Here is a 15,880-nt window from a genome sequence, read left to right as displayed (position 1 = left end):
GGTTAGGTTAGGTTAGGTTAGGTTAGGTTAGGTTAGGTTAGGTTAGGTTAGGTTAGGTTAGGTTAGGTTAGGTTAGGTTAGGTTAGGTTAGGTTAGGTTAGGTTAGGTTAGGTTAGGTTAGGTTAGGTTAGGTTAGGTTAGGTTAGGTTAGGTTAGGTTAGGTTAGGTTAGGTTAGGTTAGGTTAGGTTAGGTTAGGTTAGGTTAGGTTAGGTTAGGTTAGGTTAGGTTAGGTTAGGTTAGGTTAGGTTAGGTTAGGTTAGGTTAGGTTAGGTTAGGTTAGGTTAGGTTAGGTTAGGTTAGGTTAGGTTAGGTTAGGTTAGGTTAGGTTAGGTTAGGTTAGGTTAGGTTAGGTTAGGTTAGGTTAGGTTAGGTTAGGTTAGGTTAGGTTAGGTTAGGTTAGGTTAGGTTAGGTTAGGTTAGGTTAGGTTAGGTTAGGTTAGGTTAGGTTAGGTTAGGTTAGGTTAGGTTAGGTTAGGTTAGGTTAGGTTAGGTTAGGTTAGGTTAGGTTAGGTTAGGTTAGGTTAGGTTAGGTTAGGTTAGGTTAGGTTAGGTTAGGTTAGGTTAGGTTAGGTTAGGTTAGGTTAGGTTAGGTTAGGTTAGGTTAGGTTAGGTTAGGTTAGGTTAGGTTAGGTTAGGTTAGGTTAGGTTAGGTTAGGTTAGGTTAGGTTAGGTTAGGTTAGGTTAGGTTAGGTTAGGTTAGGTTAGGTTAGGTTAGGTTAGGTTAGGTTAGGTTAGGTTAGGTTAGGTTAGGTTAGGTTAGGTTAGGTTAGGTTAGGTTAGGTTAGGTTAGGTTAGGTTAGGTTAGGTTAGGTTAGGTTAGGTTAGGTTAGGTTAGGTTAGGTTAGGTTAGGTTAGGTTAGGTTAGGTTAGGTTAGGTTAGGTTAGGTTAGGTTAGGTTAGGTTAGGTTAGGTTAGGTTAGGTTAGGTTAGGTTAGGTTAGGTTAGGTTAGGTTAGGTTAGGTTAGGTTAGGTTAGGTTAGGTTAGGTTAGGTTAGGTTAGGTTAGGTTAGGTTAGGTTAGGTTAGGTTAGGTTAGGTTAGGTTAGGTTAGGTTAGGTTAGGTTAGGTTAGGTTAGGTTAGGTTAGGTTAGGTTAGGTTAGGTTAGGTTAGGTTAGGTTAGGTTAGGTTAGGTTAGGTTAGGTTAGGTTAGGTTAGGTTAGGTTAGGTTAGGTTAGGTTAGGTTAGGTTAGGTTAGGTTAGGTTAGGTTAGGTTAGGTTAGGTTAGGTTAGGTTAGGTTAGGTTAGGTTAGGTTAGGTTAGGTTAGGTTAGGTTAGGTTAGGTTAGGTTAGGTTAGGTTAGGTTAGGTTAGGTTAGGTTAGGTTAGGTTAGGTTAGGTTAGGTTAGGTTAGGTTAGGTTAGGTTAGGTTAGGTTAGGTTAGGTTAGGTTAGGTTAGGTTAGGTTAGGTTAGGTTAGGTTAGGTTAGGTTAGGTTAGGTTAGGTTAGGTTAGGTTAGGTTAGGTTAGGTTAGGTTAGGTTAGGTTAGGTTAGGTTAGGTTAGGTTAGGTTAGGTTAGGTTAGGTTAGGTTAGGTTAGGTTAGGTTAGGTTAGGTTAGGTTAGGTTAGGTTAGGTTAGGTTAGGTTAGGTTAGGTTAGGTTAGGTTAGGTTAGGTTAGGTTAGGTTAGGTTAGGTTAGGTTAGGTTAGGTTAGGTTAGGTTAGGTTAGGTTAGGTTAGGTTAGGTTAGGTTAGGTTAGGTTAGGTTAGGTTAGGTTAGGTTAGGTTAGGTTAGGTTAGGTTAGGTTAGGTTAGGTTAGGTTAGGTTAGGTTAGGTTAGGTTAGGTTAGGTTAGGTTAGGTTAGGTTAGGTTAGGTTAGGTTAGGTTAGGTTAGGTTAGGTTAGGTTAGGTTAGGTTAGGTTAGGTTAGGTTAGGTTAGGTTAGGTTAGGTTAGGTTAGGTTAGGTTAGGTTAGGTTAGGTTAGGTTAGGTTAGGTTAGGTTAGGTTAGGTTAGGTTAGGTTAGGTTAGGTTAGGTTAGGTTAGGTTAGGTTAGGTTAGGTTAGGTTAGGTTAGGTTAGGTTAGGTTAGGTTAGGTTAGGTTAGGTTAGGTTAGGTTAGGTTAGGTTAGGTTAGGTTAGGTTAGGTTAGGTTAGGTTAGGTTAGGTTAGGTTAGGTTAGGTTAGGTTAGGTTAGGTTAGGTTAGGTTAGGTTAGGTTAGGTTAGGTTAGGTTAGGTTAGGTTAGGTTAGGTTAGGTTAGGTTAGGTTAGGTTAGGTTAGGTTAGGTTAGGTTAGGTTAGGTTAGGTTAGGTTAGGTTAGGTTAGGTTAGGTTAGGTTAGGTTAGGTTAGGTTAGGTTAGGTTAGGTTAGGTTAGGTTAGGTTAGGTTAGGTTAGGTTAGGTTAGGTTAGGTTAGGTTAGGTTAGGTTAGGTTAGGTTAGGTTAGGTTAGGTTAGGTTAGGTTAGGTTAGGTTAGGTTAGGTTAGGTTAGGTTAGGTTAGGTTAGGTTAGGTTAGGTTAGGTTAGGTTAGGTTAGGTTAGGTTAGGTTAGGTTAGGTTAGGTTAGGTTAGGTTAGGTTAGGTTAGGTTAGGTTAGGTTAGGTTAGGTTAGGTTAGGTTAGGTTAGGTTAGGTTAGGTTAGGTTAGGTTAGGTTAGGTTAGGTTAGGTTAGGTTAGGTTAGGTTAGGTTAGGTTAGGTTAGGTTAGGTTAGGTTAGGTTAGGTTAGGTTAGGTTAGGTTAGGTTAGGTTAGGTTAGGTTAGGTTAGGTTAGGTTAGGTTAGGTTAGGTTAGGTTAGGTTAGGTTAGGTTAGGTTAGGTTAGGTTAGGTTAGGTTAGGTTAGGTTAGGTTAGGTTAGGTTAGGTTAGGTTAGGTTAGGTTAGGTTAGGTTAGGTTAGGTTAGGTTAGGTTAGGTTAGGTTAGGTTAGGTTAGGTTAGGTTAGGTTAGGTTAGGTTAGGTTAGGTTAGGTTAGGTTAGGTTAGGTTAGGTTAGGTTAGGTTAGGTTAGGTTAGGTTAGGTTAGGTTAGGTTAGGTTAGGTTAGGTTAGGTTAGGTTAGGTTAGGTTAGGTTAGGTTAGGTTAGGTTAGGTTAGGTTAGGTTAGGTTAGGTTAGGTTAGGTTAGGTTAGGTTAGGTTAGGTTAGGTTAGGTTAGGTTAGGTTAGGTTAGGTTAGGTTAGGTTAGGTTAGGTTAGGTTAGGTTAGGTTAGGTTAGGTTAGGTTAGGTTAGGTTAGGTTAGGTTAGGTTAGGTTAGGTTAGGTTAGGTTAGGTTAGGTTAGGTTAGGTTAGGTTAGGTTAGGTTAGGTTAGGTTAGGTTAGGTTAGGTTAGGTTAGGTTAGGTTAGGTTAGGTTAGGTTAGGTTAGGTTAGGTTAGGTTAGGTTAGGTTAGGTTAGGTTAGGTTAGGTTAGGTTAGGTTAGGTTAGGTTAGGTTAGGTTAGGTTAGGTTAGGTTAGGTTAGGTTAGGTTAGGTTAGGTTAGGTTAGGTTAGGTTAGGTTAGGTTAGGTTAGGTTAGGTTAGGTTAGGTTAGGTTAGGTTAGGTTAGGTTAGGTTAGGTTAGGTTAGGTTAGGTTAGGTTAGGTTAGGTTAGGTTAGGTTAGGTTAGGTTAGGTTAGGTTAGGTTAGGTTAGGTTAGGTTAGGTTAGGTTAGGTTAGGTTAGGTTAGGTTAGGTTAGGTTAGGTTAGGTTAGGTTAGGTTAGGTTAGGTTAGGTTAGGTTAGGTTAGGTTAGGTTAGGTTAGGTTAGGTTAGGTTAGGTTAGGTTAGGTTAGGTTAGGTTAGGTTAGGTTAGGTTAGGTTAGGTTAGGTTAGGTTAGGTTAGGTTAGGTTAGGTTAGGTTAGGTTAGGTTAGGTTAGGTTAGGTTAGGTTAGGTTAGGTTAGGTTAGGTTAGGTTAGGTTAGGTTAGGTTAGGTTAGGTTAGGTTAGGTTAGGTTAGGTTAGGTTAGGTTAGGTTAGGTTAGGTTAGGTTAGGTTAGGTTAGGTTAGGTTAGGTTAGGTTAGGTTAGGTTAGGTTAGGTTAGGTTAGGTTAGGTTAGGTTAGGTTAGGTTAGGTTAGGTTAGGTTAGGTTAGGTTAGGTTAGGTTAGGTTAGGTTAGGTTAGGTTAGGTTAGGTTAGGTTAGGTTAGGTTAGGTTAGGTTAGGTTAGGTTAGGTTAGGTTAGGTTAGGTTAGGTTAGGTTAGGTTAGGTTAGGTTAGGTTAGGTTAGGTTAGGTTAGGTTAGGTTAGGTTAGGTTAGGTTAGGTTAGGTTAGGTTAGGTTAGGTTAGGTTAGGTTAGGTTAGGTTAGGTTAGGTTAGGTTAGGTTAGGTTAGGTTAGGTTAGGTTAGGTTAGGTTAGGTTAGGTTAGGTTAGGTTAGGTTAGGTTAGGTTAGGTTAGGTTAGGTTAGGTTAGGTTAGGTTAGGTTAGGTTAGGTTAGGTTAGGTTAGGTTAGGTTAGGTTAGGTTAGGTTAGGTTAGGTTAGGTTAGGTTAGGTTAGGTTAGGTTAGGTTAGGTTAGGTTAGGTTAGGTTAGGTTAGGTTAGGTTAGGTTAGGTTAGGTTAGGTTAGGTTAGGTTAGGTTAGGTTAGGTTAGGTTAGGTTAGGTTAGGTTAGGTTAGGTTAGGTTAGGTTAGGTTAGGTTAGGTTAGGTTAGGTTAGGTTAGGTTAGGTTGGAAGTACATTTTTCAAAATTTTTTCTCCATTTATTGTCGTAAAAATCTGAAAAAAATACCTCACTCAGTTCTCACTATTAAAATTATTATTCCACTTTTAACCTACTTATATCTCCCGTTTTTGTCTGTTTTTAAGCTATTTTTAAGTTTTTCGTTTATATCTTTTTTATTATTGTTTCGATCTTTTTTCCGTGTTCGGCGCGATTGTGGGGCCCTCTGCTCTGCATCCGTTGACATTTCAATCTCCCGGATCGGCCTATCCGTTCGAGAGTTATCGGTCGAAAACCGAAAAATTTTTCACCTTTTTTCATTATATTTTTCTGTTTTTTATTTTTAATTCGTTCATTTGTAATCTTATCTTGTTTTGCTCTTTGGCGCATTTGTAGGGCCCTCTGCCCTGCATCCATCGAGACATCTCACTCCCGGATCGGCGTCTCCGTTCCGGAGCTATTAATTTTTATAAACAGAATCTGTATCGATTATTCGCTATAAGAATCGGATCGCTCTTGAAAGTCTTCTTAAGCGAACCGAAACTCTAAATATTCGAAGTACATTTTTCAAAATTTTTTCTCCATTTATTGTCGTAAAAATCTGAAAAAAATACCTCACTCAGTTCTCACTATTAAAATTATTATTCCACTTTTAACCTACTTATATCTCCCGTTTTTGTCTGTTTTTAAGCTATTTTTAAGTTTTTCGTTTATATCTTTTTTATTATTGTTTCGATCTTTTTTCCGTGTTCGGCGCGATTGTGGGGCCCTCTGCTCTGCATCCGTTGACACTTCAATCTCCCGGATCGGCCTATCCGTTCGAGAGTTATCGGTCGAAAACCGAAAAATTTTTCACCTTTTTTCATTATATTTTTCTGTTTTTTATTTTTAATTCGTTCATTTGTAATCTTATCTTGTTTTGCTCTTTGGCGCATTTGTAGGGCCCTCTGCCCTGCATCCATCGAGACATCTCACTCCCGGATCGGCGTCTCCGTTCCGGAGCTATTAATTTTTATAAACAGAAGCTGTATCGATTATTCGCTATAAGAATCGGATCGCTCTTGAAAGTCTTCTTAAGCGAACCGAAACTCTAAATATTCGAAGTACATTTTTCAAAATTTTTTCTCCATTTATTGTCGTAAAAATCTGAAAAAAATACCTCACTCAGTTCTCACTATTAAAATTATTATTCCACTTTTAACCTACTTATATCTCCCGTTTTTGTCTGTTTTTAAGCTATTTTTAAGTTTTTCGTTTATATCTTTTTTATTATTGTTTCGATCTTTTTTCCGTGTTCGGCGCGATTGTGGGGCCCTCTGCTCTGCATCCGTTGACATCTCAATCTCCCGGATCGGCCTATCCGTTCGAGAGTTATCGGTCGAAAACCGAAAAATTGTGCCCTCCCACCCGCCCTGTAATATATATATAGAACAGGGAGGGTCAAAATTAAGAAAAAATTTTTTATTGTTAATTCTGTAAGCCTAGGCTCTGGGGATCATAAATGATGCCTTAGAGCCACCCTCAGCCACGTACTTCCTGAGGGAAGCTGCCTTTTAGCTGCTTTTGCAATATGGATACGGATATGGAGACAGCGTCGGATGCCTCGGTCCGGTTCGTCGAATCCGACTCAGGCTCCGACACGGCGGGACCTGCTGCCGACCGCCGCGGCAAGCCTAAGAAAAGTGGGCTCAGTCGAGCAAGAATAGAGCTCAAAGCCAAAGAAGATGAGGAGAGAGAGCTCGCTTTCGAGCGGACCCTCAGAAGCAGGGCGTTCAAAAAAACGCCTGTGGTCGTTCCCGAGCTTGAAGAAGCTGCTTCGTTAGCCAAGGTGGATCCGGCCCTCCAGAGCAACGAGGAGCTCCGCGCGGAGGCTGGCCGCAGTGCACGCGAGATTAGAGAGGTCGCGCTGAAGTCCTCCAACCTCAAAGGAGGCTTCATCAAGAGGCTGAAGGACGCAGCGGCCTCTCTGGAAGGCGTCGTCGAAGCTCTGGCGTCCCGGACGGAGGCCGACGAAGCCCGTAACCTCCGTGCGGATAACAGTCGTATGCGCAGGGAGATTGACTCCCTCAAGGCGGAGCTAAAGGCCCACCGCCGTGAGTACGCGGAGATGCGTACCACGGTGGCAGCGGCGACCGAGGCGGCCAACACCCCGCGAGGCGCTCCTTCGATGGAGGAGCTCAAGGACTTCATCGTCACGTCGATCGGCGCGGCGATGAAGGACCAATTGGCGGGCCTGGAGGAGCGCCTCCCGGCGAGGATGCAGCGACCTCCCTCCGCGGCAGATAAAACGCAGATGTCGCAGGGTCCACCGCCGTCTATCTCGACGGCCCGCCAGGACGGGGGTGTGGGAGCCCCAGCCAAGCCTAGGAAGGCGGCTGCTCTGGCTGCTCAGACCAAGCCCACCGCTTGCCTACCGAGCGCACCGGCACCGGCGACGTCCCAAACACCACCGAACCAGGAGACGTCCTGGTCCACGGTGGTGAAGAAGGGCAGGAAGGGGAGCAAGACCACCTCTTCCGACGCTAAGACGCTGCCGAAAACGCCCCAGCCAGCCAAATCGAAGCTGGCCACCCCTCGCTCGGCTGCAATCGTTCTCACGTTGCAGCCGGAAGCAGTAGGAAAGGGCGTCACCTACGCGCAGGTCCTGGAGAGAGCGGAGCAAAGTGTCAAGCTCCAGGACCTAGGAATCAGCGGTGGGCTGAAGGTGCGACGCACGGCGACCGGAGCCAGGGCTCTCGAGCTGCCGAAAGCCCAAGCGGAGCAGGCCGATAGGTTGGCGGCGAAGCTCCGCACAGTTCTCGACGGGGTCGCTGACGTAGTGCGCCCGGTCAAGAAGGCCGACCTGAAGGTGACGGGGCTCGACGACTCCGTCACCTTGGAGAAACTGGCCGCGGCGATCGCGCACGCCGGTGACTGCTCCTCCGAGGCGGTGAAGTGCGGAGTGATGCAGCGCGGACCCGGCTATATGGGGATGGTCCGCGTCACCTGCCCCCTCACGGCAGCGAAGAAGCTGGCCGCTGCCGGTCGCCTCCTCGTCGGGTGGAGCTCGGCCAAGGTGGCCGTCGTGGAGCAGCGCCCTATGCGCTGCTACAAGTGTATGGGCCTTGGCCATACACGGGCGCTCTGCCCGTCGAAGGCGGAGAGGGGAGGCCTGTGCTACCGCTGTGGCTCGGACGGCCACAAGTCAGCGGAATGCACGGCCAAGATGCGCTGCGCGGTCTGCGCAGAGGCCGGCAAGCCTTCGGGGCACCTGATGGGGGCCAGGGATTGCAACCCCCCCATCACGAAGGGTAAAGCGGTCCAAGGAACCAGGACCGCCCCGCGCGAGGAAAGCCGCCAGGCTACGGAGGAAGCTCAGAAGAATCAAGTATGCCAGCACACCTGAGCTTCCTACAATCGAACGTGAACCACTCCGCCGGAGCGCAGGACCTTCTGCTGCAGTCCATGGCGGAGTGGCAGGTAGACCTGGCGGTGGCCTGCGAGCCCTACTTCGTCCCTCCCCTACCTCACTGGCTGGGGGACTCGGACGACACCGTGGCGGTTCTCACGAGGAGCGGAACGGGCCCCCCCCTCTCACTCATCGAGAGGGGCTCGGGCTACGTAGTGGTGGGGTGGGGGGAGTACGTCGTCGTCGGTACGTACTTCTCCCCTAATCGCAGCCTGGCTGAGTTCGAGACTTACCTCGGCTTAGTCAGAGCTGCGGTGGCCAGGCAGTCGCCGAAACCGATACTGGTTCTCGGCGACTTAAACGCAAAGTCGCGTGCCTGGGGCAACCCCGCCACGAATCCGCGAGGGAGGGCCGTCCAGGTGTGGGCCCTGCTCTCCGACCTGTCCCTTCTAAACAGGGGGCAGGTTCACACCTGCGTGCGACATCAGGGGGGTTCCGTGGTGGACGTTTCGTTCGCCACCCCTGTCGTTGCACGCAGAGTGGTCGACTGGAGAGTGGAGGAGGAGGTGGAGACTCTATCGGATCACCGGTACATCCGATTCGAGATCTCCACCTCTAGCAGGCCGGCGGAACCCCAGAGGGTGCCGACTACGCTGCCGAGGTGGTCTCTCGGCCAGGTCGATCGAGAGCTGGTCAAGGAGGCCGCCATCGTGCAGCGGTGGGGTTCCGCGGGGAGGACGGAGGGCGCCAGCGCAGAGGAGCTGGCGGGCCGCATGCGCAGTTCGCTCAAGGAGGTCTGCGATGCGGCCATGCCTCGGACCCGGCGCAGGGTTCCGCGCCGGCACGTCTATTGGTGGTCGCCCGAAATCGCCGACCTTCGGGCGACGTGCTGCCGGGCGCGGAGGGCCTACGTCCGCTGTCGAAGGCGCAACGGCCTCGACACGGACCTGGAGGGACAGATGCTGGACGCTTATCGCCAGTTGAAAAAAGATCTGCAGCTGGCGATAAGCAAGGCCAAGGAGAAGGCCAGGGAGGAGCTTCTGGCGGGTCTCAATCGAGACCCGTGGGGGCGCCCGTACCGCGGCGTACGCGGAAAGTTCCGCACTCAAGGCGCCCCCGTCACTGAGACGCTGCCGCCGGAACTCCTCCTGCGCCTGGTCGGGGAACTCTTTCCCCATCCAGGCGAGCATGTCCCTCCGCAGATGGCCCCCCGCTCCGTGATCGAAGACGCAGTGGCTCCACCACTGATCACGGAGCGGGAGATGGAGATGGCCCTCGGCCGCTTGAGGGCCAAGAACACGGCGCCGGGTCCGGACGGGGTTCCAGGGCGTGTTCTGTGCGACGCCCTGGAATTCCTGGGTGCAAGGCTTCGGGAGCTGTTCGACGAGTGCCTGTGCAGCGGGCAGTTTCCGAAGCCTTGGAAGGAAGGAAAGTTGGTCCTGTTGCCGAAGGAAGGTCGGCCGATGGATTCCCCTTCGGCATACAGGCCAATAGTGCTGCTGAACGAGACGGGCAAACTCTTCGAGAAGGTCCTCGCAGCCCGTCTCGTTCAGCACCTCGAGGAGGTCGGTCCGGGTCTCTCAGAGGCTCAGTACGGGTTCAGGGCGGGCCGGTCGACGGTCGACGCCCTGGACGCCCTGAAGACTCGGACGACGGAAGCGGTGGCCCGGGGGCAAGTCGTCCTGGCGGTTTCGCTCGACGTGGCGAACGCCTTCAACAGTCTCCCTTTCGAGACGATACGGGAGGCACTCCGATACCATGGGGTGCCGACCTATCTCAGGAGGCTGCTGGAGGCGTACCTCCAGGACAGGGAGGTCCTCTGGGCGGGGGTCGATGGGAGGCTGGTCCGGCGTCGGGTAGGCTGCGGCGTTCCACAGGGGTCGGTTCTCGGCCCAATCCTGTGGAACGTCGGTTTCGACTGGCTCCTGCGAGCTCCCGTCCTTCCCGGGATGGGGGTGTTGTGCTACGCTGACGACACCCTCGTCACGGCGACTGGGCGGGACTTTCGGGAGGCGGCACGCCTCGCCGAGGTCGGAACGGCTCTCACCGTGGACCGTATGGGAATGCTGGGCTTGAGGGTCTCCATATCCAAAACGGAGGCCCTCCTGTTCCACGGTCCACGGCAAGGACCCCCACGAGGGGCGAGTATCACCGTCCGGGGGACGGTGATCAAGGTGCAGGCCCAGATGAAGTATCTGGGCCTCATCCTGGACGGTCGATGGAGCTTCGGGCAGCATTTTGTCCATCTCGGCCCGAGGCTCATCAACGCCGCCGCCGCTCTCGGCCGCCTCCTTCCGAATGTGGGGGGGCCGGGATCGCTATGCCGGCGTCTATATTCCGGTGTAGTGAGGTCGATGGCGCTGTACGGTGCCCCGATCTGGGTCGACGCCCTCACCGCTGACAACCGGGCCCTGCTGCGTAAGCCGCAGAGGGTCATAGCGGTGAGAGGCATCAGAGGGTACCGTACGGTGTCGTGGGCTGCGGCGACACTTCTCGCGGGCGATCCGCCCTGGGAGCTCCAGGCGGAGGTGCTCGCGGAAGTGTACCGGTTCCGGGTCGAGGCGAGGAACCGCGGCGACCGTCCAGGGTCGGCGGAGGTCGGGCGGATCAGGGCTCTAGCCCAGCGAGCCCTGATCGCCCGATGGCAGGAGGATCTGGGGTCACCCACGGCGGGCCTGGCGACAGTGGAGGCGATCCGGCCCCACTTGAGTCGCTGGGTCGAGAGGAAGAAGGGCACACTCACCTTCAGGATGACGCAGGTACTTACCGGGCACGGATGCTTCGGTAAGTACCTGCACGGGATAGCGCGGCGGGAGGTGTCACCCTCCTGCCACGAGTGTGGTGCGCCAGTCGACACGGCGCACCACACCCTGAGTGAGTGTGCTGCGTGGGGGCCCCAGAGGCACACCCTTGCGGCGACTATGGGCGGAGACCTCTCGCTGCCGAGCATCGTCAACGAAATGCTCGGTAGTGAGATGTGTTGGTCGGAGATGCGCTCCTTCTGCGAAAGCGTGATGTCGCAGAAGGAAGCCGCGGAGCGGGAGCGGGAAGAGGATGCCGCTGCAGACCCGCTCCGCCGAAGACGACCGGGGAGGAGGAAGAAGCGCTACGCGCACCTTCTCCCCCCGCCTCAATAGGCGTCGCAGGGACTAGGGGGGGTCTCAGTACCCCGAGAACCCCCTCTAGGTGTTGGAGGCCCGCATAGGCGGGCCGACCGTCAGGGCGTCACGGTAGCATGCGCAAGCGATCCCGTGGCGCCCGCCGAAAGACGGAGAGGGTACCGCTGGTTTTTTAGTGGGTAAACCCGGCGTACCTGGGCGCACTCGGCGTCCAGGGCTCCGGGGAGTCCCACACACCCCCCCACCTTCCATCACGTGGGGGAAGCGCGTAACGCGTTTTTCCAGCGAGAAAAAAAAAAAAAAAAAAAAAAAAAAAAAAAGGTTAGGTTAGGTTAGGTTAGGTTAGGTTAGGTTAGGTTAGGTTAGGTTAGGTTAGGTTAGGTTAGGTTAGGTTAGGTTAGGTTAGGTTAGGTTAGGTTAGGTTAGGTTAGGTTAGGTTAGGTTAGGTTAGGTTAGGTTAGGTTAGGTTAGGTTAGGTTAGGTTAGGTTAGGTTAGGTTAGGTTAGGTTAGGTTAGGTTAGGTTAGGTTAGGTTAGGTTAGGTTAGGTTAGGTTAGGTTAGGTTAGGTTAGGTTAGGTTAGGTTAGGTTAGGTTAGGTTAGGTTAGGTTAGGTTAGGTTAGGTTAGGTTAGGTTAGGTTAGGTTAGGTTAGGTTAGGTTAGGTTAGGTTAGGTTAGGTTAGGTTAGGTTAGGTTAGGTTAGGTTAGGTTAGGTTAGGTTAGGTTAGGTTAGGTTAGGTTAGGTTAGGTTAGGTTAGGTTAGGTTAGGTTAGGTTAGGTTAGGTTAGGTTAGGTTAGGTTAGGTTAGGTTAGGTTAGGTTAGGTTAGGTTAGGTTAGGTTAGGTTAGGTTAGGTTAGGTTAGGTTAGGTTAGGTTAGGTTAGGTTAGGTTAGGTTAGGTTAGGTTAGGTTAGGTTAGGTTAGGTTAGGTTAGGTTAGGTTAGGTTAGGTTAGGTTAGGTTAGGTTAGGTTAGGTTAGGTTAGGTTAGGTTAGGTTAGGTTAGGTTAGGTTAGGTTAGGTTAGGTTAGGTTAGGTTAGGTTAGGTTAGGTTAGGTTAGGTTAGGTTAGGTTAGGTTAGGTTAGGTTAGGTTAGGTTAGGTTAGGTTAGGTTAGGTTAGGTTAGGTTAGGTTAGGTTAGGTTAGGTTAGGTTAGGTTAGGTTAGGTTAGGTTAGGTTAGGTTAGGTTAGGTTAGGTTAGGTTAGGTTAGGTTAGGTTAGGTTAGGTTAGGTTAGGTTAGGTTAGGTTAGGTTAGGTTAGGTTAGGTTAGGTTAGGTTAGGTTAGGTTAGGTTAGGTTAGGTTAGGTTAGGTTAGGTTAGGTTAGGTTAGGTTAGGTTAGGTTAGGTTAGGTTAGGTTAGGTTAGGTTAGGTTAGGTTAGGTTAGGTTAGGTTAGGTTAGGTTAGGTTAGGTTAGGTTAGGTTAGGTTAGGTTAGGTTAGGTTAGGTTAGGTTAGGTTAGGTTAGGTTAGGTTAGGTTAGGTTAGGTTAGGTTAGGTTAGGTTAGGTTAGGTTAGGTTAGGTTAGGTTAGGTTAGGTTAGGTTAGGTTAGGTTAGGTTAGGTTAGGTTAGGTTAGGTTAGGTTAGGTTAGGTTAGGTTAGGTTAGGTTAGGTTAGGTTAGGTTAGGTTAGGTTAGGTTAGGTTAGGTTAGGTTAGGTTAGGTTAGGTTAGGTTAGGTTAGGTTAGGTTAGGTTAGGTTAGGTTAGGTTAGGTTAGGTTAGGTTAGGTTAGGTTAGGTTAGGTTAGGTTAGGTTAGGTTAGGTTAGGTTAGGTTAGGTTAGGTTAGGTTAGGTTAGGTTAGGTTAGGTTAGGTTAGGTTAGGTTAGGTTAGGTTAGGTTAGGTTAGGTTAGGTTAGGTTAGGTTAGGTTAGGTTAGGTTAGGTTAGGTTAGGTTAGGTTAGGTTAGGTTAGGTTAGGTTAGGTTAGGTTAGGTTAGGTTAGGTTAGGTTAGGTTAGGTTAGGTTAGGTTAGGTTAGGTTAGGTTAGGTTAGGTTAGGTTAGGTTAGGTTAGGTTAGGTTAGGTTAGGTTAGGTTAGGTTAGGTTAGGTTAGGTTAGGTTAGGTTAGGTTAGGTTAGGTTAGGTTAGGTTAGGTTAGGTTAGGTTAGGTTAGGTTAGGTTAGGTTAGGTTAGGTTAGGTTAGGTTAGGTTAGGTTAGGTTAGGTTAGGTTAGGTTAGGTTAGGTTAGGTTAGGTTAGGTTAGGTTAGGTTAGGTTAGGTTAGGTTAGGTTAGGTTAGGTTAGGTTAGGTTAGGTTAGGTTAGGTTAGGTTAGGTTAGGTTAGGTTAGGTTAGGTTAGGTTAGGTTAGGTTAGGTTAGGTTAGGTTAGGTTAGGTTAGGTTAGGTTAGGTTAGGTTAGGTTAGGTTAGGTTAGGTTAGGTTAGGTTAGGTTAGGTTAGGTTAGGTTAGGTTAGGTTAGGTTAGGTTAGGTTAGGTTAGGTTAGGTTAGGTTAGGTTAGGTTAGGTTAGGTTAGGTTAGGTTAGGTTAGGTTAGGTTAGGTTAGGTTAGGTTAGGTTAGGTTAGGTTAGGTTAGGTTAGGTTAGGTTAGGTTAGGTTAGGTTAGGTTAGGTTAGGTTAGGTTAGGTTAGGTTAGGTTAGGTTAGGTTAGGTTAGGTTAGGTTAGGTTAGGTTAGGTTAGGTTAGGTTAGGTTAGGTTAGGTTAGGTTAGGTTAGGTTAGGTTAGGTTAGGTTAGGTTAGGTTAGGTTAGGTTAGGTTAGGTTAGGTTAGGTTAGGTTAGGTTAGGTTAGGTTAGGTTAGGTTAGGTTAGGTTAGGTTAGGTTAGGTTAGGTTAGGTTAGGTTAGGTTAGGTTAGGTTAGGTTAGGTTAGGTTAGGTTAGGTTAGGTTAGGTTAGGTTAGGTTAGGTTAGGTTAGGTTAGGTTAGGTTAGGTTAGGTTAGGTTAGGTTAGGTTAGGTTAGGTTAGGTTAGGTTAGGTTAGGTTAGGTTAGGTTAGGTTAGGTTAGGTTAGGTTAGGTTAGGTTAGGTTAGGTTAGGTTAGGTTAGGTTAGGTTAGGTTAGGTTAGGTTAGGTTAGGTTAGGTTAGGTTAGGTTAGGTTAGGTTAGGTTAGGTTAGGTTAGGTTAGGTTAGGTTAGGTTAGGTTAGGTTAGGTTAGGTTAGGTTAGGTTAGGTTAGGTTAGGTTAGGTTAGGTTAGGTTAGGTTAGGTTAGGTTAGGTTAGGTTAGGTTAGGTTAGGTTAGGTTAGGTTAGGTTAGGTTAGGTTAGGTTAGGTTAGGTTAGGTTAGGTTAGGTTAGGTTAGGTTAGGTTAGGTTAGGTTAGGTTAGGTTAGGTTAGGTTAGGTTAGGTTAGGTTAGGTTAGGTTAGGTTAGGTTAGGTTAGGTTAGGTTAGGTTAGGTTAGGTTAGGTTAGGTTAGGTTAGGTTAGGTTAGGTTAGGTTAGGTTAGGTTAGGTTAGGTTAGGTTAGGTTAGGTTAGGTTAGGTTAGGTTAGGTTAGGTTAGGTTAGGTTAGGTTAGGTTAGGTTAGGTTAGGTTAGGTTAGGTTAGGTTAGGTTAGGTTAGGTTAGGTTAGGTTAGGTTAGGTTAGGTTAGGTTAGGTTAGGTTAGGTTAGGTTAGGTTAGGTTAGGTTAGGTTAGGTTAGGTTAGGTTAGGTTAGGTTAGGTTAGGTTAGGTTAGGTTAGGTTAGGTTAGGTTAGGTTAGGTTAGGTTAGGTTAGGTTAGGTTAGGTTAGGTTAGGTTAGGTTAGGTTAGGTTAGGTTAGGTTAGGTTAGGTTAGGTTAGGTTAGGTTAGGTTAGGTTAGGTTAGGTTAGGTTAGGTTAGGTTAGGTTAGGTTAGGTTAGGTTAGGTTAGGTTAGGTTAGGTTAGGTTAGGTTAGGTTAGGTTAGGTTAGGTTAGGTTAGGTTAGGTTAGGTTAGGTTAGGTTAGGTTAGGTTAGGTTAGGTTAGGTTAGGTTAGGTTAGGTTAGGTTAGGTTAGGTTAGGTTAGGTTAGGTTAGGTTAGGTTAGGTTAGGTTAGGTTAGGTTAGGTTAGGTTAGGTTAGGTTAGGTTAGGTTAGGTTAGGTTAGGTTAGGTTAGGTTAGGTTAGGTTAGGTTAGGTTAGGTTAGGTTAGGTTAGGTTAGGTTAGGTTAGGTTAGGTTAGGTTAGGTTAGGTTAGGTTAGGTTAGGTTAGGTTAGGTTAGGTTAGGTTAGGTTAGGTTAGGTTAGGTTAGGTTAGGTTAGGTTAGGTTAGGTTAGGTTAGGTTAGGTTAGGTTAGGTTAGGTTAGGTTAGGTTAGGTTAGGTTAGGTTAGGTTAGGTTAGGTTAGGTTAGGTTAGGTTAGGTTAGGTTAGGTTAGGTTAGGTTAGGTTAGGTTAGGTTAGGTTAGGTTAGGTTAGGTTAGGTTAGGTTAGGTTAGGTTAGGTTAGGTTAGGTTAGGTTAGGTTAGGTTAGGTTAGGTTAGGTTAGGTTAGGTTAGGTTAGGTTAGGTTAGGTTAGGTTAGGTTAGGTTAGGTTAGGTTAGGTTAGGTTAGGTTAGGTTAGGTTAGGTTAGGTTAGGTTAGGTTAGGTTAGGTTAGGTTAGGTTAGGTTAGGTTAGGTTAGGTTAGGTTAGGTTAGGTTAGGTTAGGTTAGGTTAGGTTAGGTTAGGTTAGGTTAGGTTAGGTTAGGTTAGGTTAGGTTAGGTTAGGTTAGGTTAGGTTAGGTTAGGTTAGGTTAGGTTAGGTTAGGTTAGGTTAGGTTAGGTTAGGTTAGGTTAGGTTAGGTTAGGTTAGGTTAGGTTAGGTTAGGTTAGGTTAGGTTAGGTTAGGTTAGGTTAGGTTAGGTTAGGTTAGGTTAGGTTAGGTTAGGTTAGGTTAGGTTAGGTTAGGTTAGGT

The 15,880-nt window shown here is 48.0% G+C and overlaps 1 protein-coding gene across 1 annotated transcript; it reads left to right on the top strand.

Annotated features, from left to right (window-relative positions):
- Positions 1-6,140: 6,140 nt before the first annotated feature.
- On the top strand, positions 6,141-7,625 carry LOC125071089 (the record flags this gene model as incomplete). The annotated part of the gene is made up of 1 exon (XM_047681182.1): positions 6,141-7,625. A coding segment is annotated over exon 1 (1,485 nt), but the record flags the coding sequence as incomplete, so codon positions are not given.
- Positions 7,626-15,880: the final 8,255 nt, after the last annotated feature.

This window comes from Vanessa atalanta, chromosome 18, assembly GCF_905147765.1.
Source record: "Vanessa atalanta chromosome 18, ilVanAtal1.2, whole genome shotgun sequence".
Lineage (NCBI taxonomy): Eukaryota > Metazoa > Arthropoda > Insecta > Lepidoptera > Nymphalidae > Vanessa > Vanessa atalanta.
Note: the sequence above shows the minus strand (reverse complement) of the source record. Positions and strands in the feature narration are given on the sequence as shown.